At 38.9% G+C, this 24329-nt stretch overlaps 1 protein-coding gene across 1 annotated transcript in view; it reads left to right on the top strand.

The window, feature by feature from the left end:
* Positions 1 to 24050, top strand: part of C5H10orf67 (chromosome 5 C10orf67 homolog) — a 109964-nt gene extending 85914 nt beyond the window's left edge. The window contains exons 15-19 of the mRNA XM_033100524.1: positions 908 to 991; positions 1080 to 1119; positions 18861 to 18951; positions 23314 to 23488; positions 23607 to 24050. Coding sequence (XP_032956415.1) covers positions 908 to 991; positions 1080 to 1119; positions 18861 to 18951; positions 23314 to 23488; positions 23607 to 24050 — 834 coding nt within the window. The remainder of the gene's footprint in view (positions 1 to 907; positions 992 to 1079; positions 1120 to 18860; positions 18952 to 23313; positions 23489 to 23606) is intronic.
* Positions 24051 to 24329: the final 279 nt, after the last annotated feature.

Here is a 24329-nt window from a genome sequence, read left to right as displayed (position 1 = left end):
TCCAGACAGTAGGTTATCCAGTTTCTCATGCCAAACAAACATTGTTCTGATTTCTGTCAATACAGGTTAGTTTGCCTGTTCTTAAATTTATTGCAGATGGAATCATACAGTATATAATCTTGTTTGTCTGGCTTATTTTACTCAGCATAGTGCTTTTAAGATTCATGCATGTTATTGTGTGTATCTGTAACAATTATTTCTTTGTGTCGCTTCACAGTATTCTATCGTATAGAATAGACCATAATTTGTTTATCTCTTCCCCCCTTGATGGACACCTGAGCTGTTTCCAGTTAGGGGCTATTTTGGGGGGAAAAGCTGCTACAATCATTCTTGTACAAGTCATTTGGGGAAATACGGTTTTGTAACTCTTGGGTAAGAATGGAAAGGCTGGGGCATAGGACTGTGTATGTTTGTCTTTATAAGAAATCACCAGTATGCCAAAGGAATGGAATCATTTCACCGTCCCACCAGCAATGTTTGAGAGTTCCTAGTGTTCCACATCTGATATTGTCAGTTTTTAAATTTTAACTATGCTAAAGTAGCATCTCACTGAAGTTTTAACTTGCATTTCCCTGATAATTAATGATGTTGAGCATCTTTTCATGTGCTTGTTGGCCATTCTTAGATTTTCTTTTGTAAAGGGACTAGTCAAAACTTTTTTTTTTTAATTGTGGTAAAATGCACATAACAAAATTTACCATCTTAACCATTTTAAAGTGTACAGTTCAGTAATATTAAGAACATTCACATTGTTGTGGAACAAATCACCAGAACCCCTTTTTTTCTTACAAAACGGACACTCTGTACCCATTAAACAACTACCTGCTCCCTTCCTCAATTTGTCTGTTTGTAATTATTATTGAGGTTTTTTTTTTTTAACACAGTATGTACCTTTTATATCTTTCAGAAACTAAAACCTTTATTTGTGCAGTCTAAAATGAACTTAGTAACAGATTTGGCATCTTCTGGAAGTAACAGTCATACATCTTCGGTAGGTAGATTATTTCTTTCCCTATTAAACAATTAATCAGTCAGTGTTATTCAGCCTCAGTAATGAAACTTTTTGGTTTAATCTACAGATAGACAACAATCAGATTTCCTTTCTGCCTTCAGCAAAAGGTAACAATCTTTATTCTTGAAAAAAGGTTCATACACAGAATGAGGCACTTAGTCTAGAAAAGGGCACTTAGTCTAGAATAATATTGCTTTTCTTTGTTATCCTGAGGTGTTTGGTAGTCTAGGTAAACACATGACTTCCTTCAGAGAATCTATAAAACTAATAGATATGCTGAATAAAAGAATGCTGATATTTATTTCTGAATATTGATCGCTGCTAATCAAAAATGAATTTAGTCATACTTCAAAACTAGAAACTCAGTTGGAATCATGTGTCATTTTTATTAGTTAAACTGCCAGCCAACCTGAAGCTCCTGTTAAATTCCTATTTTTATAATTTAACAATTAGAAGAAAAATATGACTATTTCGAGCATACTATCTACTATCAGTCCTTACAAGAATTCAAATTGGACTCTTTTGAAACTGAAAGTATGTTTTTTCCGTAAGTTTCTATAAGTCTTTGGGGATACAACCATACTTCTTTTATTTAAACTTGGAAAGCAAAATAGAAACCCTACTTATCACCTCTTTCCTTAATTTTCTATGTTGTAAGCAGTACAGCTGTTGAGTGGCAGGATGATTAAGTAAAATTAAAGAAATTCATCATTTAAAGCTTATGCTAAACAACTTGGATTAACAAAATATGACATTATTACTTTGAATTATTATTATTGATGATAACCAAAGGGTGTCAGTAATTTCTGTTTTTCATGTCTGGGGATGTTTAAAAGTATACTCTCAGAGTAAAATCTTTATGCAGGGGGAAGTGTGTGATATGAGTTTAAATCTTGGACCCTACGTTTTGAAAGCTAAATCGATCTTCAGCAGAGAGGAACCTCTCTTCTGAGCCTCCATGCAATGGAGAGCAGAGAGGCTATTTCTGTAGCGCTTCTATGTATCGACAGTATCTATTCCAGAAGTGCCAGCCTGGGTATATAAGACTCTTTCAGCAGTCAGTGTTGGCTGCCTCCTGGGCCTGCATTTAGATTACAGTAAGGCTCAGACAGCATGCAGCTACTACCTTCAAAAGGTATCAGTATTTAAATAAGTGATTAGGTCTGTTGAGTTGTTGAAAATCCCAATCCGTACAGCAAATAATTTCTAAAACATCGTAATGTATGAGGAGAAGGGATTTATCATGAAAATATACCTTGTTGATTTGTAGTCTGTAGTTGGCTTGAAATTTTAATTAGGAAGTTTAATTAACAGAAGCATTTCATCTTCCAAAAATTCAGTTGAGGAGTTTGCATCCAAAGTTGATTTTCCTCAGCCAAGCAAACCATTTTTTCAAAGGTCCATCTGAAGTAGTACAAATAAACTTTGATGACCACCTAGAACATAAGGCAGCCCCAGCTGAAACAGACATCACTCTTTTTCCTCAGTCCTAAAAATGCAAAATGTAGAGTTATTTCCACCCTGTCTATAGAAAATTCTTTTAAATTTCATTAGTCTACTTTTTTGCCTTACTAATAAAATTGAATGTAAATGCTTTTCTATGATCCATAATTTTACAGTATGCCACAAAGCTCATCATTCTGAAAATGAATCTGCTTTGCAGAGGAGACATAAGTGACAGTGTTCACACCAAATGCCTCTGTACGTAACCCTGAAACGTCAAAGATACAGCTTTGACAGGTCATGTTCTTCCCCCTGAAGTTTGTGTGGGGAAATAATCCAGTTAACAAGTTTCTGGTTAATTGGGTTCTAGTAATCCAAAGCTTACTAGAAATAAGTTTTCTTTTTTTAATGAATAAAAACAAATTAATAAATACTGGGAGCAAAGTTCAATTACAAATTTACTAATTTGGGGAGTAAATTAATCTTTTCATTACGAAGCACAGTCTTTAATGGTTAGAACTACTGAGTGGTATTCATACAAGGTGCTCAAAGGGCCAAATTGTCTTCATGAAAGAAGTCACTCTAAGCTTCCTAGGTATTTTGGAAGGTTGAGCACCCTTCTGCAAGCCTCTAAGAAATAGTTTAATATGTTATTAGTGTTTGCAAGCATAAATTCACAAATACCTTATTAAAGAGGTATTTGGTTACATGATTAGTCTGTACCTGACTTATAGACATATCTTTATTACTTTCTATAACATGAGGGGTTACTGTAACCTGTCTGGTGACAAAAGCCAAATTGAACTTTCTAAAGTCACTGTGTATTGACTTCCATATTTTAGAATATGTAAATAGAATATTAATATTTTAAATACCCTGTTGAATATTTATCCTTCCTCTTACAGCATCTTCATTTGCATCAAAGATTGAGGTTCTTAAGTCGTACTTTCACTTCACAAGATACTCATTAAAATTGTGTATAGCTAACATTTAGTGGATGTACAAGGTGTGATCAAACAATGCAGTGAATGTTTAAATAAAAATATGTATTACAGTAAAAGACACATTGCCATTAATCCCCCTCAAAATACTCCCCCTTGCTTCGAACACTCTTATCCCATCGTTCTTGCCACTTTCTGAAGCAGTTTTGGAAGTCCTCTTCCATGAGTGTCTTTAGTTGCACTGTCGTGGTTGCCTTGATGTCCTGAATCATTTTGACTTTGGGGAAGAGCCAGAAGTCACACAGTGCCAGATCTGGTGAATAAGGTGGATGAGGACACATTATGTTTTTATCTGACAGAAATGTCGTATACCAGAAGTGATGTGTGACATGAAGCCTTGTCATGATGGAGGATGATTACTTGCACACTTTAAAATGTACCTTTCAACCGTAGCTCACATCCGACTGCACTGTACAAGTTGAAACTTGTTGAACAAGTTGAAACACACCATTACTAAGGTTTGACACGCTGCTTCCCATATTGAAGATCCCTGCTTTTCCCTTGGATGGCACTCAGCAGCAGCGTTCACCGTATATTTTTATCACAATGGGAAAGGCTCCGTGTCACACAATGCTTCTGGTATGGCAACTTCCTGTCAAATAAAAACATTACAGTGTGTCCTCATCCACCTTATTCACCGAATCTGGCACTGTGTGACTTCTGACTCTTCCCCAAAGTCAAAATGACCATGAAAGGTAAACATTTTGAATGGATTCAAGACATCGAGGCAGCCACGACAGTGCAACTAAAGACATTCATGAAAGAGGACTTCCAGAATTGTTTCAGAAAGTGGCAAGAATGATGGGATAATTGTGTTTGAAGTGAGGGGGAGTATTTTGAGGGGGATTACTGGCAATGTACCTTTTACTATAATAATTTTTTTTTTAATTTAAACATTCATGTATTTTTTAAAAATTTTTTTATTGGGGAATATTGGGGAACAGTGTGTTTTCCCAGGACCCATCAGCTCCATGTCAAGTTGGTATTTTCAATCTAGTTGTGAAGGGCGCTGCTCAGCTCCGGGTCAAGTCATTGTTTGCAATCTAGTGGAGGGCGCAGCTCACTGGCCCATGTGGGAATCGAACCAGCGACCTTGGTGTTATGAACACTGTGCTCTAACCACTGAGCCAACTGGCTGCCCAAAACATTCATGTGTTTTTGACCACACCTTGTAAGTACAATTCTAAACACCTTTCACGTTTATAACTCCTGTCCTCACAGAACTCTATGAGGTAGGCACTTTTGCTTACCCCAATTTACAGAGGAGACAGTTGGACAAAGAGTGGTTTACTAAGCTGCTAGGGTTGCACTGCAAATAAATGGAGTGGCTGGATTCAAACCCAGAGAGTATGGCCCCCGAGCCCAGGCTTGTCACCACTCAGTTATATTGTCTTGCTGGAAGACTCATGCATGACAACATGTTGTCCCATTTTCAGCAACACACAATGGGAAAATATGTGATGTAACAGAAAGGCTTTGGAGATGTACAGACTTCAGTTCCCATCTCAGTTTCAGCGACTTACTCACTAGGGGACTTCATTTCAATTTTCTCTGCTGCATAAAATGGAGATGGTGACCCCACCTCATAGCTTTATGATGAGGGTTAAGTGAGATAACACATGGGACATACCTAGTTAACCCCTACCCCTACCTTTCTTCCTGAGCTGTTGATAATATAATCCCCAGGTCCCCCAAATAAAGCCTGGCAAACCTACGTTTTAACCTGCCACACTAGAGTCATAATAACCTAAACAGCAGGCTAATGATTTAAAAGAGTAGTTGCTCCATTAGTTCTTTAAAACTAATTTTGTACCAGGCATAAGAATAAAATCCATCATTAGTATTAAAATATACATTAAATGTTTCACAAAGAGTGAAATAAAACAAAAAATATAATTTAAAACAATGTTATATCAGGTGATATATCTTTCCTAAGCAGATTGAAAATGACTTTTTGTTATGCTGCAAGTTTTAATCCAAAAAATTCTAAAGAGAACAACAGAGAGTCACTCATGCAACATAGGAAAGGAGATAAAGCGATAAACAGATCTTTGTTAATAGAAAGGAATAAAAAATGAGGTACAATACTATCTGCAAAATTTCAAAGCACTTTTTTTACTTGTAATTATCCCAAGAGAGCCCAGGTAACATTATTAATTTGTTTGCTACTTAAGTGTGATAAAATTTGGGATCTGAGCTGCCCATTGTGTACTGTGCACTGCCACAGATTTTATGTACTCAAGAAGACCTTTCTCACAGTCCAGAAATTAGGTGCTATTGACATTGTAATCTGTGGAAATGTCCTTAATGAGTCCCAAAGACATGAATCTCATAGATAAAACCTCAAAGTAACAGTGACTCTTTAAGTGGCTTGTCGGTAAGAGAAAGCTCAAACATAAATATCTAAAGCACAGGAGGAACACAAATTCAAACCTAGATTACATTGTGTTGTTAATTCTCTGAGGTTTTAGGGAGAAACATCGAAGAGGTCATTTTAAAGGCTTTTAAAGAATAGTAGAACAATTGCAATATATTTGAAAGAATTTTAAAATCTTTTTTTCACCCTTTGAAACTTTGGACCTGAAAAGTATATTTTTACTAAGTGTAGTTTCCACCAACTTATGAAATAAATATTAATTAAAAGATTTAAGTTGCTTCTGTTTTTGTTTCAAACACAAAAATATTGTAAAAGTCACACAAGAAATTGGAACTTAGATAAAAGATAAAAATAAATTTTAGGCATTGTTTTATATATAGTTTCTAGACTTCAACTATGACTAATATAATTTAGTAAGCTTTTAAAATTCACATCTAAATGCATATTTTATAACATTACTACATGTATATGTAAACAATATATGTCATAGTTTAGCATGCAACTGATGGCTATAAAAATGTTGGAAGAAGGAATTAATCAATGAAATATGAGTTAAGTACCAGGACTAACCTGATTTACTAAATATAATGTATTAAGGGGTCTGTAAATGTTACTGATATCACTGCCATTAGTTTTTCTTCTATTTTCCTTACTGTTGCCAATTACCTATTATTCAAATGGTATATTTTTAAGTTATGTATGTCATCCTTGTCTTTGAGAGTTGGGCTGATTCTCAACTATCTTTTCTTTATACTTGTATTCTAAAATATTTTCTTCTTTATACTTGTATTCTAAAATATTTTCTTTTTTATATTTTTCAACATGTAATCATGAATTTTTAAAATTAAATTTATGGGGGTGACATTGGTTAATAACATTACATAAGTTCAGACGTAAAATTCTATAATACATCATCTGTATATTGCATTGTATACTCTCCCCCGAAGGTCCAGTGTCCTTCCATCACAATATATTTGACCAACCCTTTTCCCTCCTCAACCTCCTCCTACCCCACTTCCTTTCCGGTAACCGTCATACTGTTGTCAGTGTCTATGAGATTGTTTGTTTGTTGCTTTCTGTTTTATATCCCACATATGAGTGAAATCATATGGTTCTTGTCCTTTTCCATCTGACTTATTTCGCTTAGCATGATACTCTCAAGATCCATGCATGTTGTTGCAAATGCAGCATTTTATCCTCTCTTATGGCTAAGTAGTAATAAGTAAGCAGGCAAATTGCTTTGAATTTGTAAGGTCATAAACATTTAGCAGAAAAAAGGTCAAGACTAATAGATATTAATAATATATTTTATTAATTTGATGGGCTGTTTTGTATTAATTCAGTCTAATGATGCTTTTAGGTATACGTAGACAATGTTTCATTTAATAAATGCCACTAAGAACATTTCTAATTGTGTCCCAAACTGGTACTTAGAGCTCGCCAAACCATGAAGCATGAAACAAGAATGCTTTCTTTTTTTCGAGAATTTTTATAAGAGTTTATGTGAGCCAAACTAATAACATATGCCGAGGAGCAAGATTTCAAATGCTTCATTTCAGAGCAAGGGCTGGAGGGACAGCACCATTGTCCCTGAATTGAGCCCTTTTCCCATTATTACTGTTGAGTGTTGGATTTTGTATTTTTCCCCCTTCTTCTGCCTTCCCCCCACACTTCGGTTCAAGCCGTTGTTTCTCAGTCGAGTTGTGTAGGACACAGCTTCCTGGCCCATGCTGGGATTAGGAGCCTTGTGCGCCGCCCCCTCCCCCGCCCCCCACCTCCGGCTGCTCATGGCAGCCCAGCTCCAGGGAGAGTTGTTGTTCACAATCGTAGCTGTAGGGGGCGCAGCTCACTGGCCATGTGGGTTTGGCATTAGGAGCACGGCGCTCCAACCACCTGAGCCACCGGGCGGGCCCCTGATTTTGTATTTTGTATTTTGATCTTGATTCCAACAAACTTGCTGAGCTCTATTGGTTCTAATAGTTTGTCTGAAAAGTCTCATCATTTTTATTTAGACAACTACATCATTTATAATTTAAAAGTCTGTGTCTTCCAATCTTTATGTACTGCTTATTTTTTCTTTTCTTATTGCACTTGCTAGGGTTGTCAGTATAATGCTGAATAGAGCAGTAGTGAGTGGATGGCACCCTTGTCTCGTTTCTCTCTCTTTTTTTTTTAAACTTTTATTATTTTTAAGTGTGTTTTTCCAGGACCCCTCAGCTCCAAGTCAATTAGTTGTTTCAATCTAGTTGTGGAGGGAGCAGCTCACAGTGGCCCATGTGGGGATCAAACCGGCAACCTTGCAGTTAAGAGCATCGCGCTCTAACCAATTGAGCTAACCAGCCGCCCCTCGTTTCTCTCTTAATAAGACAGTTACTAAAGTGTCACCACTAAGTGTGATATAGGTTTGTCATAGCTATTCTTTATCAAGTCAATAAAGGTATCTTCTGTTTGCAGATGCTAGGAGTTTATAACAAATTGATGGCTAATTTTTATCTCTACTTATTGAGCTAATATTTGTGAGATTTCTCTTTTTAATCTGCTAATGTTAAAATATGTTAATTTTCTCATGTTGAATCATACTTACATTTACTAATTTTTTGAGGACATAAATAACTTTAATTTTACAGTATTTTATTTAGGATTTTTCTTCTGAGTTTGGTCTATAAATTTTTCACTTGAACTACCCTTATCTTAGTTTGGGTATAAAAGTTTTACTAGACTCATAGAAAGAATTAGCTAGTTCTACCTCTTCTTTGAGACTGGATAAGTTTGTATAAAATAGCATTATTTGTTCTTTGACGATACAAAAAAATATACCTGTCAAAATGGTCTTTGTCTTTTATGAAGGCAGGAGAGATTTTTGAATACTAGTTTAGTTTCTTTAATGGTTATTAGCTTTCTATTTTTTATTGAGTCAATTTCAGCAACATTTTTTTCTAGATAATTAATCCATTTTATCTAGGTTTTCAAATATATTGAGGTAAAGTTGTTCACTGTATTCTCCTATGAATTCTACAATCTCTGCAATTATGTCCCCTTTTCTGTCCCTAACATTATTTTATATATTTGCCATTTGTTTGTTCTTCATCCTGCTAAAATATTTTATAAATTTTAGTCTTTTCTAAAACTAATTTTTTGTTTGTTAATTTTCTCTACTGTTTTTTTTATTTTCTGATTTAATTTATGTATTTTTTCTATTATTTCCTTCTATTTTAAAAAAAAAATTCTGTTTTTTCTCTAGCTTACTAATTTCTTTTCATTTTTACTATATTTTAATAAATGCATTTATGACTCTAAAAAGTATTTAGTTGCATCCCATAAATTTTGACATATAGTACTTCAATTGTTCCTTAGGTCTAAATATTTTATTAATTTCATGATTGCCTTTTTAACATGTGAGCTTTCACACATGCTTTGTTGAGATTGCTTTACTTTTAATTAATGACTTCAAACTTAATTCCATTTAAGTCAGAGACTGTGATTTGTAAGACATTGATTCTTGAAAATTTGTACAGATTTCCTTTGTGAAGTACTCTGTATTTCATATGACCTTGAAAATGATTTTTATTTTCTCCTGTTTTGAGTGCAGATTTCCATATCTATTAGGTCATCTTATTAATTTGAGTATTTTCTAGTGTTTCTAATCTATGCTTAATTTCTTATTTTTCTGAAAGAATATAAAAATGTCTCACAATGTCTAAGAATTTATCAATGTCTCTTAGTAACTGTCAAATTTTGTTTTACATATTTCAAGGCTATATTAAATGTATCCTAACTTACAATATTTTTTTCTTGGTGGATCGTCGCATCCATTGTTCCTCTTTATTTCTAGTAATTCCTTGATGCCTTAAATTCTTTTGGGTTTTATATAAACAACACTATAGTAGCTTTCTTTTTTATTAATATTCGCATTACTATATCTCTTTTTCATTCTTTTATTTCCAATCTCTTTATGACTATATTTGATTTTTCTCTTTTGAGCAACTTAAAACTAGACCTTTTTCTTTTTAGCTCTCTGATAAGATCTACTTCTTAACAGATGAATTTATTCTATTTACAATAATTACAATTATTGGTAAATTTAAACTTATTTCTACCATCTTACTTTCGTATTTTCTGATATTTTGCTCTACTTCCTATTGTTTACTTTCATGCTTTCCTTTAGATTGATATTTTCTATATTCCTGTGTTTTCCCCTCTGCTGGTTTGAATGCAGCAACTTTTGTTTCTTTTCTTTTAGTGTATATGTGAAAGTATATGTGCATGTTTTAGTACATAAGTATGTTAAAAAGTATTATTACTTTGATAATTTGTTTAGTGAGGGTCAATTGATGGTAAATTCTGTTTGTCTTAATTTTTACCTCATTTTTGGTAGTAGTTTAGTAAGATGTGAAATTCTAAGTTGGCAGTTATTTTTTCCTTCACATTTTGTTGTTGTATCATTACCTTTCAGCCTCTGCACAAGGTCATGTGAAGTCTGTTGTCAATTTGTCAATAATTTGTGGTCATTTTATGTTCTCTTTATGGTAGCTTTTAAAGTATTAGTAGTTTAGTCTTTATTCTGAATGGCCTGTAGTTTTATTATAATGTATTCAATGGTTTATTTATCTTTATTAATATTCAGAATATAATTTGCATCTGATGATTCATATCTTCCTTTACTTCTAGAAATTTCTCAGCTACTATCTTTTCAGATATTGCTTATACAACATCTCTACATTATTTTCTTCTGAAGCATCTCTCTGTCTCTTCTCCATGCCTCTAATCAAAATTTTCTAATTTTTATATTTATTTCTTTATTGTGCATATGGGTGGATTCCTCAATACTACCTTTCAACTTTCTGAGTCTTTTTTCAGCTGTTCCCAACTTATCCCATGTTTTAATGTTTCTTTTTAGTGACTTTTTTAGTTCTTTTTTCATAGTCACAAGTTCTATTTTATTCTGGCCTGTTTTGTATCATCACTTATTTTTTGTTAATGGATGCTATCAAATATGTCTTTGAGCATACTAAACACACACATTTTAAAATCTTTGTCAGACTATTTCATCAACCGAAATTTATTTGGAGTGAATTCATGTTCTAATGGTTTATCTTGCTGTAGTCTTTCCAAGCATCCTACTATTTTATTTATATCAAAACATTGGTTTACAGGCCCATTTTTTTCTCATTCCCTCTTTCCCTCTCTCTTTCCACTTGAATATAGTTCTGTGACTACTTCCATTTGTTCCAGTCTCACTCTCAATTCACAAGCAGTTCTTATAAGCTTGAGGGAGCCTGTTCTGCTGCAACATGAGGGTATTGAAGCCCCCAAGCCATCAGGTGGCTTGGCTCAGTTCCTATGTGCAAAGTAAGTTTTTGCTCTTGAGCCTTCCTGGGCCATAGCTTTCTATAAACCACAGCCCTGTGTCATAAATTGTTTTTGTTCCCTCCCACCGCATCAATTTCCTTTAATTCAAGCTTCTGGCTTCAAGAAGTGAATTTGTTCTTTACCTAACATGATGCACATTTAGCCTCTGTTACCAGAAAAGGAGCTTTAAGTCATTATGAATTTCTGCAGCTGGAACCAAACAGGCTAGTTGTGTCATCCTGTGTATTAGTTTCCTATGGCTGCTATTAATATAACAAAGTACAGCAAACTGGGTGACGTAAACCACAGAAATGTATTGTCTCACAGCTCTGGAGGCTAGAACTTCGAAATTAAAGGGTTGGCAGGGTTGTTTCCTTCTGACAGCTGTGAGGGAGAATCGGTTCTCTGCCTCTCTCCAAGCTTCTGGTAGCCTTGAGTGTTCCGCTTCTAGATGACGTTCTCCCCGTGTCTTCACATCGTCTTCTCTCTGTGTGTATCTGTATCTGTGTACAGATTTCCCCCTTTTTTGAGGACAAAACACATTAGATTAAGGCCCACCTTAATGACCTCATTTTAACTTTATCTTCTGCAAGGACCCTATTTCCAAATCAGGTCACATTCACAGGTACAGGAGCTAGGACTTCAACATCTTTTAGGGGACACAATTCAGTGCCCAATATCCTGGTTCATTGCTTTACATTTCTTTACCAGAGAAATATTTATCTTGTTTTGCCCAGGATGTCTTTGTATTTTTTCTTCTTAAACTGTATTTATCGCATCCATGTGGTACTCCCTCCATATGGAGTTCATAAATTGTGAACTCCCTCCTTCCCCCACCAAAAAAGTCGTGTGCAGGCACACCAGTTTTCTTCATGTTTCTGAACCAAAGATCTTTCATTTGATTTCAGCCTTACTTAAATACGTGATCTATTCTAAGAATATTTTACATCGTGAGGAGTGGCTATAGTTATTATCTTATGCATCAAAAGCATGCATTAAATATCTGCCGTTTTTTAAAAGAACATTTCAAAAGTCTGTTGCATCATAATAAAAGTCTTCTCCCCGGGTGTTTCATCTGTGAACTAGGCAATCAGTTACCATTGCCAGATAAGGATGTGTTACGTGCTGAACTGTGTCTCCTACCCCCAAAAAGTGATGTTGACATCTTAACCCCCAGTTCCTGTGAATGTGACCTTATTTGTAACATAGGGTCTTTGTTGATGTAATCAAGTTAAAATGAGCTCATTAGAGTGGGTCCTATTCCAATATTACTGGTGTCCTTATAAGAAGTGGGAATTAGGACACAGAGATACACAGGGATAACACTATGTGACACGGAGACAGAGATGGGAATGGTGCAGCTGCAACCCAAGGAACATCAGGGATCTATGGCCACCACCAGAAGTCAGGAAGAAGCAAGGAAGGATTTTACCCAGAGTCTGAGGGGGAGCATGATCCTGCCAACACCTTGATTTGGGACGTTCAGCCTCCAGAACTGTGAGGGAACAAGTGCGTGTTTTTTTAAGCCATCCAGCTTATGTTACTTTGTTACAGCAGCCCTAGGAAGCTAATAAATTACAGGATGGTAATGTAATAGCTTCCATGACATCCCCCTTAAATGGACACAGCCACTGGCCCAAATGAGTTCAGTGACCTTATGTTTCCAGTTTGCATTACATCGTAAGGTAAGGAGTTCTGCCACTTACTTCCCACCATACAGGAGCCACTTCCTGTTGATTGATTAGAAAACTACTTCTTCTAAGCTTCAAAATACATTGTAGTATTAAAGAATCAAATATGATAAGGCTTGTGTATAGATATACCTGCCACTTCCCTGGCAGTTAGTAAGTGGTCAAAAAGTGTTAAATAAAACTGAATCTGAAGTTCACTCCACTGAGACACTGATAATTTAGGTTCTTAGGAACTTAGGTTCTTACCTCATAGCAAACCTCTTTGTTCTCAGATTAATGAGGCCCATCCTGCCCAGTTTCCTCTTCCTATAAACACATCCACGCCTCCTTTTCTTACTCTTTCTTCCCTTCCTCTTCAACAAGTGTCCTGTGGTCCTCCTTACCTTTTGTGTTAGTCCTGCAGAGAGCAACTGGAACCTGCTTTCTCCTTTCTCTGGCTCCAAGTTACTCCACTTGCTTTCTGGCTTCACATCTTGCTGACACTGCTATTCCCTAAGTCATCAGAATCCTTCAAATGCCAAATACAGTTTCCAGTCCTTCTCACACTTGACCTCAGCCTTGCATTTTGTTACTAATGAGCGTTCCTTAATTCTTGAAGTGCTCTTCTCTTGACTTCCAAGACACCAGCCTATTCTAGTTCTCCTACTTCTCAGAGCATCTTTCTCAGTCTCTCCTGGTTATTCAATTCTGACCCTGCTCTGAGTATTAAGTGTTGGGGTCACTAAGGATTTTGTTCTTTGGTTCAGCTTTATACACTTTGTTATTCCCCTGTTTAATCCTTCAATAGGTATCTATGGTTTTCAGTATAAAATCAAGTTCTTCAGTTTAGCCTCTCTCCTACATGAGTTCTCTAATCTAGTCATAAAAAAATGACTTGCTGTTCCCTGCTATTTCATGCTATTCCATGCTTCTCTGCCTTGCTACAAGCCTTCACCAAGGTGGGTCTTCTGCCTGGTCCTGCTGGTCTCATTCATATTCTGTGGTTAGCTGGCCACCAGTGGCCTCAGGCTGGCTGTCTGTTGGGGTGACAGGGATAATCAGCTCTGGTAGTTCTCATCTCTGAGCAGGCTAACCCAGTCTTGCTTTCACAGTGGTCTCAGTTTTCTCAGCAAAAGAGAGCAAGCTCCAATGCATAAGAACTGGCCAAGGATCTGCTGGCACCACAGGTGCTCCTGTTGCATTAGCCAAACCAAGTCTCCTGACCAAGACCAGAGTCACTGTGGGAGGGGAAGGCTGTGGATACCATGGGGGCCACACTACATAACCTTTTAGGTTTCACCTTCTCCTTTTTCATCCATTCATCCATTCATTCATTCTAAGGACTTTATGAACACCTACTAGAAGCAAAGCCCTGGGCTAGACACTGAGGATGCAAGGAGTCTTCTCTTCTAAGACTGACATTCAAAGACTATCACATTCAGTGAAACTAATACCAGGATATATCAGAGGTTCCACCAGCTAAGGTGGGCCTCAGAAGGCCTCTTTGCATTCTTCACCATTGCTGCAGAAATTGCTACCGAATTACCCATGGTTGTCTGTTAGAAGCCTCCTCCCTCTGAGGATGGGGGAACTGGAAGAAAGTGGTCAAAGGTACAAATTTCCAGTTATAAGATAAATAAGTACTGTAATGTACACCATGATGACAATAGTTAATACTGCTATATATTTGAAGATGTTAGGAGAGTAGATACTGAGTTCTCATCACAAGGAAAAAATTGTTGTTTTTTTATTTGTATCTATATGAGATGATGGATGTTAACTAAATTTATTGGGGTAATCATGTCACAATATATTTAAGTCAAGTCATTATGCTGTACCCCTTAAACTTACACAGTGCTATTTGTCAGTTATAGCTCAATAAAACTTGGTGCGGGAGTGGGGAGGAGAGAATAATCAAAAATCAAAATATAAAACAAAATTTAAAATATTTTCAGTGTGTACATTTTAAAAATTATCATTGAAAAATTACTGTATTTCTTTGGTAACCTATAAAGATCAAACATGAAATTAAGTAAAAATAGCATTTCTGCAAAATATCCCAAGTCAAAGGTGGATTATAGGAGCAGTTAACATTTTATCCTTAGGATGCAAGTTTTTTGCTTGCTTATAGGATTGTATAGCTGCTGTAACTTCAAATTCATACTTGTGAAAATTACATAAACTAGAAGTCCAAATGAAATTCCTTTTAAAAATAACTATCTGAAGCTTCCATATTAAGTATATTTATTTTTCCCTAGAATTAAAACAGATTGCATTGGGAACCCAGTCTTTCATTAAGATGGGGATGGGGAATAGAGTTGGGCCTGCATTTTCTCACAAAAGGCACAATGTGAAACGCATCTGTGAACATTGCATAATTTGTTATGTTCTACAAAGAGGTGGGTTTTTGTTATACACATACCAAAGCTATTTGGTACTGTTTCACCAATGATCTCTATTCAGGTCCAGAAAAGAAATTGGCCTCAGAAGAGTGAAAGGAGAGTAAATTTTTCTTTAAAAATTAGATACAGATTATCACTTCAAAATGCAGGAGGGAATTTTACAAGTGACGGTGCACTGATTAGCTTTCCAATGGACATCCAGTCCTTTATGAAACACATACTAGCTGTGGTCAGCTGTGACCAATGTGGTTTATTACTCTCCAGAAGAGCTGAACTGAGATTACCCATCTAATTTAATTGAGAAATGTTGGGTGAACTTGAACTGTTTCATGGACATGAATGACCAGAGAATTTATTTGATACGACATTAAAGGCTGAATATGGTAACTATCTCTTTGATGGTTTGATACAGTCATTTCTTTACCTCATTAGCATGTCTTTCATTTTTTGTTGTTATTACTATTCTGATGATTACATGAACAGCTTAAATAAAAAAAGAAAAAAAGTTTCTGTACATCATTATGAAAAATTATGAACATTTACCTTTCTTGGTAAATATTCATGACGGTTTTTATGTAGTGCAATCTTTAAAAAGCGACATCAGTTTTCAGGTTAAAGAACCTAAACATGATTAAATTATGGAAAAATGAATAAATCCACTGTATTTTCATGTGATAGTCCCTAAATTATTTTTAAATATTATCTTCTGGTTTAACTAATTAAAGGGGAAAAAAGATGTCAGGAAGTCGACATGTTATTCACCAATCTCCATTACATTTCTTTGTAAATTGGGCAGTATGAGCTATCATTGTGGTAACTTTATCAACACTACGGCACACACGCAAGGTAGCATCAGATATTAAAGTGCTTTCTCTTCCTACATCTGCTAACATTTAAGACAAAGTCTGCTGCATCCCCAGTGACTAATGCTAAGGTATAATTTGAATATATGCACCTTTCCTTACTGTATTTAAATATTATACCTTTTAAATTATTCATAGGAACACAGAGATAGAAACTCTAAGAGTAAATTACAAAATCACACTTCATGTTCTACTAGTGACTCTTTAAATGGAATTTTTCATTGAAACTTTGTCATTAAAATAGAAAGGCCTTTTGGTTGTGCCCATACAAGCATAATAAATTGTATATGTTTGCGATACTGAATGACTCTTGCCCATATGCTGCACTGCAAAGCTACATGAATGAGGCATTTACCAAATCAGGCCCACCACATTAAACAGAAAAACAATCTTTATTCATGGTAACTTATCAGTTTCAATTAATCAACCTTAACAATGGAAATTCTGATGTGTTCAAGCAACTTGAAAGCAATAGGTCATCTCCAGGGCAGCCATGTTGTGTCTTTGTGCATAAGGTTTCAAACAAAGCAACATCGCCAATAAATAGACGGACATATGCATACATACGTGTGCATATATATATACATACCAATGGATGGCTACAGCTATGCCATGTGCTGCCAATAAAAACACACGTTTATTGTTAATGATTTTTATCATAGCAAATGTAATTTTTTTCCTTCAAGTATTACTTTTTGAGCTCTGCAAGTTTAAACAAAAGGAAAGAAATTTCCATTGGATGACCATCCTTTCAGTTTCTGTGCTGCTATGTGAATAGCATTGTGCAAACCATTCCAATGGTTTTGAAAAGGGGTAACCATTGGTTTGATTTGGTTACACGGTTTAGTAAAGAGCTCCCTCCCACTGCCTTAGGGTCTGTGAAAGGTCTGTGACCTGTTTAGAACTGCCAAGTGAAATGTCATGTCGCCCCTCCCAAATGGGAGTATCTGCATTCATTTGATCAGTATAAAAAATGATTGGGGATGGCGAGATCAGTGCTTTTGAATTGCAATTTATAGCAGTTTACAAAAATGCACATTGTTGGAAAAGAAAACATGGAAGTGTTTCTTTCTAAATTGCATTACCTGTGAAATGTCATTAGTCTTTTAAGGATATTTACATCTTTTTTTAAAAAAATTATTTAGGAGACTTATTTCAACTAAGGAAAACCAGAATTTCATTACATTATGATTTTGTAACTTGTGTGTTGGCTTTAATTGCCGAATTTAAGGAATACAGTGTGTCTGAGTTCTTAGAATAAACATAATTTGTTATCATTCCCATTTATTAATTCTGTAAGATAGTCTTTGCTAATCAGTTGCATTAACAGAAGATTCCTAATTATCTTTCTCAGATTACAAAGGACTTTCATTTGTTAGTAAATACCTTGTCTGCTGATTTCTAATAGTAAGTCTGAAATCACAGACATAATGGAAACTCTACCCAGGTTTCCACTATTCCTTCAATAGGTTACTACTGAAAGTTCTTTGTCAGATGAATACTTTCTAAATTATGGTACCCATAGTTTCATAAAAGAGAAAGGTTATTTCTTTTTCATTTAATGTATAAATAATACATGAACTTTATCCAAAAAGTTGAGGTAGGCTGTTCAAGTTCATAAAAGCTTAATGCAGCCACCTGGGTCTCTGGGGTGCAGAAAACAAGGCCCTTTATACATTGTACAGGAATCTCCAAAGGTCCATATCTTCACCTTAGGCAGTGGGTGGAGCTGGACATCATTTTGAAGAATTCTTCTTTTTGTAAGAAGAGTTACCTGAGAAAAGGCCCTCAGAACTTCCCTGGTTGATCCTTGACTGGAAAAAGAAAGGCCTTGCTTCAGAAGACACTTGACCCAGATAGGCTCCCTAGCCTTCCACTTTGAACCTCCCAACCATTGAAAGCCGAGGTTGTCACGTTTTTATCTTTGTTCATGTTAAGCCTTGGAATGACAGCCTGGCTCTGTGTTCCCCTCTCCCACTGCCCAAGCTGTGAGTGTCCACATTGACATCTACCGGTGACCGCAGGCTGCAATTCTTTGTTGCCTTCTCCACGCCTCTGGCTTTCACTGGGATTAGCCCAGAGCCTTTGTTCCCCTTCAAAGCTGGAACATCACATCCCGTGTTGTGGCTTTCCTGTTTCAGACCCCCAACGCTTTCCTCACAATTTACACACCAGGTAAATGTCCCTCCCTACAGAGCAGAGAGCCCCGCCTGTGGGGGTGGAGAGGGCAAAACTTCCCCATTGCCCAACTTCAGAACCCCTGCCAACCTGGTTTTCTTTCCTTCTCATTCATAATTTTCTATTTCCCTTTGGAGGGAAGAATGAATACAGAAGTGGAAATTTAAATCTTAGATCCCTGGACCCCAACACAAGACAACCCCTCCCTTTTTGCAGAAAATCTCTTACAGTGGCTCCTGATTTGAGGAAAGGAACTCGAAGCAGAAGGGCATTTACTGGCCTTGTTCAAAGGCACCTAAGACTATTTCTACAGTCTGGGGCAGCTGGAAAACTGTCTCAGAGGAAAACTGAACTGACACATACTATTTTGAAAGTTGAGGTGGATTTCAGCACCTGCCCCTACACACACCTCTCCTCCGGGGTTACTGAAGAGCCCCTCCCCTCCACAGCTGGAGCTAGGCCTGGGAGGACCCACTAACAGTGCTGCACAGAGCTATGGGGGCGGAGTGGGCAGTGGTTTCTGTATAGTGAGGAAAACAAATTTCGCATCTCTTCATCTTTTTAGTGAGGTTGTCAAGAACCCTGAAACAAGAAGGGTCTTTGAAGAAGCCATCCATAACCCACAACAGCTCAGTGAGCCATACAGATGCTGCTAGGTAACGGGCCGGACCACTGGGCTGCGCCGCACAGGACCACAGAAAGAGGGCTCTCACCATCTTGGCGTAAGGCCTGCCTCCCTGGCAAATGATACATATTATCTCCAAGGCATTTCTAAAATAACTGGTAAGCACCGCAATGGAAGAGGACGCAATGTGCTTCGGCTGTATGCACCTTTCCAAGCCCTTAAGGAAACAGCTCGCAAGTGCTGGGTGCGCGGGGCGCTCAGACCCGAAGAGCTGCCAAATCTATTCGGGTGCTTGCTGGGCTCAGAGGAGTTCCCCGGAGTCTTAGGGTGGGAAGGAAGGAACTTCAATTAAAAGTATTTTGAGGCAAGGGACTCTCGAATTCATTCTGTCTCCCTATAACACAGGTCAAACTAATTTGCTCCCCTTTCCAGTCGTCCCCAAGAGGGCGAGCCGTAAGCCTGAAAGGGGATTTAAAATTTTCTCTAAGAGAAGTCCACTCTTACCTTACGTGGCATGGGGCTCCTAGCCTTACCTTATAAGCCGTATAGAATTCTTTAGTAAGTGGAGAAACCCTTTGGAGTTTTGCTTCCCTGTAAATGTCAAGATCAAGATTCACGTATCTGTTCTTTCCGGAATGTCAGGTACCATTTACTTGAAAGGCCGCTTTGCTTTCTGCTGTGCGTAATGTTCAACTTGGTCAAGTTCCCCTAACTACGAGTTAGGCCCTGTCTGTAGCCCAGTTTCAGAATCGTAGGCCTGGATTACAGATTTCTAAAGTTATTTATTAAGTCTCAAGAAATATATTTGTGGTAGCTGTCACATAAAGCTGTTATACTCTAGTGCAAAAGAAAGCTGGGGAGGCGATTTATTTGCGCGTAAAAGGCACGGATTTAATTGGAGAGAGACCTGTTATTTTCAACGCAAGTACATGGGGGTGGCATGGCGCCCTGGAGCATTATTCGAGCTTCATCTACTATGCACTATATGCCACCGTCTCTAAAGGAGTGTTGCCCTAGAAACTTGTTTTAAATCTGCTGCTATATATCAACACCTTGTTTTAGCAGTCCTTGGCTGAATTACAGTTACACAGTTTGGCGCTTCTTTCAAATTTCCTCCCATCAGTTTGGCTAAAGAAAGGAATTTTTCTCCTTTAGAAATGAATTGGCTTAATTAGTAAGTAGATTAATGGCAATTGCTGGTGAGTTGGTTTCCAGCAGAGTTTCACCAGAGAGGGTTAATCGGAGTCAGGTCTGGAATCTTTCCCAGAACTGGCTGCCAGCCATTTCCACCAACCAATCAACCCTACAAGAAACGGAAGAAATGAAATAGAATTTATATTCTCTGTGCTGTTATCCTGGACGGAAATTCTCGGAAGCAGCCTTTTGGTTGGGTGCAGGACAGACGGTTTCATTTCAAAAATTTCACACAAATCTTGAAAGGTTTCACCTTCAAGATTTCTCTGGGTACCAAAAGCAGAATTTCAAATGGCACAGTGTCTCCACAAAACACCGAGGGCGCATTGGAACCGCCTGAGGCCCTTACTGAATTTCAGGTTTAGAGAAGTTGCAAAAATCTCCCATGTCCCGCCCTAAAACTATTGTCTATCAGAAGCCATTAAAAAGTTTAGTTGTATGTTTTGCAGCCTTTCACTTATTTTTTCCATAGTGATAAAAATGCATTCATAGTTTAACTTGCAGCTGCATTACTCTTGCAAAAAAAAAAAAAAATCCCTGCTGAGAAATGCATATAATAGGAAAAACAGATCGGCTGGACAGCAGTGTAATTAATGCCAGAAAGGGCTGAGGCCGGTTTCATAGTTTGTCTTTTGAGGATATCAAGACGAGACCTGGTGAAAAATGACGCATGCTTTAGCATTTCAGAAAGCTGGCAACTGGCAGTGCTTTTCCTTTTTTCTTTGACTTTCTGCCTCTGAACAAAGAGGTCGGCAGAACTAGCTAGGTTGTAATGAGTTCTATGTCCCTAGCACATTAAGTGCATCATGGAAACATATTGTATCGAAATAGTTTGGAGGAGAATACCGGGGATGAAAGAGAATGGGTGCTTTGATCAGCTCCCTGGGGTCCTGAGCACGCACAGACTGACTTGCAAGGAGTTATTCAGCTCCAGCTAGACACACTTACAACACCATTCAAAGGAATTTGCATATTTGTAATTTATCACATTGGTCCAGAACATTTTTGCAAGGTAAATAAAAGTTGGCTGAATAAAAAAAAATCAATCATCGCAGATATAGAGGAAACTATGAAGCTAGACTTTCCATTAAAAACATAAATAAATATGTCCAGAAAACATGACGATTTAGGGGCTGACCTTATTTTAAAGTGTCCTTACAGCAACAGGTTATGTGTTGACAAAGACAAGAGTGGCCACAATTTCTTTGTACTTCTAATTTAGGGGAGTATCTGCAGCTTTCCACTGGAATAAAAGCAGAAAATTGAATGAGATGCATGTGGCTATAACCAGCTCGCGACATGCAGAGAAAAATTAGTACACACTTTGAGGAGATGTGAAAGATGGCTTAATCTCCTTGGCATCTGCAAGTGCTAAGATCAAATCTCATTTCTTCTCCTGTGGATTTCATTGCCCATCTTAGTTTGCTGAATATAGAAGCTCAAGAAGATGAAATGTCTCCACACCCGGTCAACAGCAAAACTTGCTTTCAAATGCCCCATGAGAACAAGTGAAAATTTAACAGTCAGGCATTGTTCTGAGTTTTTAAACAACCCAGTTAAACAGCAAACAAGAATCTTCAACTTGACCTTGGAAAAGTCTGTGTGCCTGCAGATAATCTATCAAACAACTCTGGATGACAATGATATATTTCAAAGTATTGTCAGATGAAAAGATTGATAAATTTGCTGCTGCAAAGAGAGAACTTTGGAAACAGGCAATTTAGCGCGCTGCCTCGGCCGCCTTCTCTGTCCTTGCTGCCCCATCCCCACCCCGCCACCCCCGGCCTTGGGGCCAACTCAGTAGAAGAGGACCAGTAAATCAGCACTGTAATATTTCTTAAGGGGCACGGAAAAGCTGTGAACAGTACCTCTCATATTAAACGCAATATTTCTTTGCTTTCGTGGGGAACAAAAGTCATAGCAAGACGTCTTTATGGCTAATTCAGTCAAAGGCACATCTCGGTTCCCCCCGCAGAAAGGTCAGTGTCGTTGTGTTTGGTCCACCGAGGGGGTGTTTTCACATTGAAAACTTAGCCAGCTGTCCCTGTCATACCCTCGCCATTGGGGAGCGCGCCCTAGCCATGCTTATTAGGCACACTCTACACCTGCAAAATATACCGATTTCCAAGACTTTTCAAGACCCCCTCCCTGTTCTCATGCCCCCTCCTCTTTCGTCTACTAAACTTTGACAACACAATTCAGGCCCTGGATGAAAGCGCTGCACGCAAGAGGAAAGCTGGGGAGGGGGGCAGCTCAGCTAGCGTCTCAGGGTGTCTATTGAGCAGTCATCAAAGAAATGAGGCGTCAAGTGTGTTCTCAAGAGTAAGTAAAACTTCCAAATAATTGCTTAGGGCATCACACATTTGCTATTACCACAAATGCGAATTTTTGAACCCTAATATTTAATTTTATGCACCAGTGTTAGGTGTGGGGTTGCAACCAGGCGTCCTTCATTTAGAAGTGGGTCTTTTTAAATTTTCTTTGTGTTTAGCATGTCACTGACCAACGTCAGGAGACAATTTTTTTTGAGTTGTCCCAATGCAAGTCCATATCTCTTTTTAAAAATCCTAATACCAACACACTGTTGTTATCCATTTCACAACGCTTTGCCAACTGGATTTCACAATAAAACTCCCTCTGGAAAACATCCACCAGCTAGCCTCATCACCAATCCAGTGCCAAAGGCTTGCATCCAAAGATAGGTGACTACCTAGCTGTCTGGGGAATGCTCAGTGGTCCACACAAAAAAGGAGCCTGTGTAATGGCTAAATAGAAATGGTAAAACTAGAAATAATTCAGGAAAAAAAATCACTTTAAAAGTGATAAAGCCCCAGTGCCAGTTCCTCTAATACAGGAGGGTAAAAGTGACATGCTTTCTCTAGGAGCACTTGGGAGTGGGGGTGGGGGACTAAAGATTCCTATCGGGCTGCTGGGGGGAGGGGGCACGAGAAGGAGAAAAGAGGATTTAATTCAGCCGTGGTGCCTCTAATCCCGGTCTTTGTCTAATCCGTCCACACAAATTGCGAAGAGTTCCATGAGAAGTCTTCAGATTTAGGCAAAATGCAGGAGTGCCCAGGATGTCGTGGGTTCCCGGGACACAGGCAGGGGTGAAGCACACGGCGTGCCACAGGAAGCGGGAAAGAGTGCCTCTCACTAGTAGGGGACCCTAAAGTCTTTCCTGGCGCCTGGGGGCCTCCAGACAGCCCGCCACCAGCAAGCAGAGCGCCCGCGCCTCTCCAAAGCGAAGTCAGCGCAACAGGTTGTTTGGAACAGGTGCCTACTGCCCAGAGAAGGGATTGGCGCGAAGCTGCGGGGATCAGCCAAGCGCCAAGACTCCCCGGAGAAACAAGGGTAGATTCCCCAGTGGCCCGAAAGTAGGGACGGGCTGGAAACCGGTGCCCGGGCCACTGCCGCTGCTAGCGGGGGCACCGCGGCCCAGAGGCAAAAACAGCTCTCCGTAGCCTGCGCCCTGGGCCATGGGGCCCTCTGTAGGCGGCCGTCCGAGGGCTTCCCGCCGGACCAGAGGGCGTAGTTGCCCCAGGCCTCCCCAAAGGAAGCCTTGGGTCTCATCTCTTGCCCTCGTTCAGACCGTTCTCCCCTCTCTCTGATCGCCGCTTCCAGGAGCCCCTCTTGGAGACTTCCATGCGCAAAGATAGCAGAACTGCGGAGAGCCCGGCGCCCAGCAGCCACTTCCAGCTTCCAGGGAAGACAGACAGCACCCGAGCCCCGACTGCCCTGGGAGCAGGGGTGAGGCGGGCCTCCGGGGATACTCATCCGACTCCACCCCGGCTCTTCGGAACCCTGGGAACGTGGAGCATCGGGCGGGGCGCATGCGCGCCTCCGGCCGGGGTCCCTCCCCAGCCCGCCGAGTTTGGGGAAAGTTTGGCGAGGTTTGTCTTAGCAGCGGCGGACGTCCCAAAGGTCAGGCTGCACTGAGGATGCGGCCAGGAGCCCCCCGGATTCCCGGGAGCCGGCTCGGCGGGGGCCCGAGGGCTGAAAGGCGGCAGAAGGTGGGGAGAAGGAGGCCTTTTGTGTGTGGCACAGGAGAGTCACTTGCGCACAAACGCGGCAGCGCGCTCCACCGCCGCCTCAGCCTCCTCTGCTGCACCTCCGCCTCCGAGGCGCTTCATTACAGCCGAGCCCTTCCCCCGCCTCCCCCCGGCCCCGGCCTTTGTTCGGCTTGAAAGTAATGCTGTGAATTAAAAGAAATGACAA

Source organism: Rhinolophus ferrumequinum (assembly GCF_004115265.2).
Source record: "Rhinolophus ferrumequinum isolate MPI-CBG mRhiFer1 chromosome 5 unlocalized genomic scaffold, mRhiFer1_v1.p scaffold_110_arrow_ctg1, whole genome shotgun sequence".
In the NCBI taxonomy this organism is placed as follows: Eukaryota; Metazoa; Chordata; class Mammalia; order Chiroptera; family Rhinolophidae; genus Rhinolophus; species Rhinolophus ferrumequinum.
The sequence above is the reverse complement of the archived record's forward strand: the minus strand, read 5'-3'. Positions and strand labels throughout refer to the sequence as shown.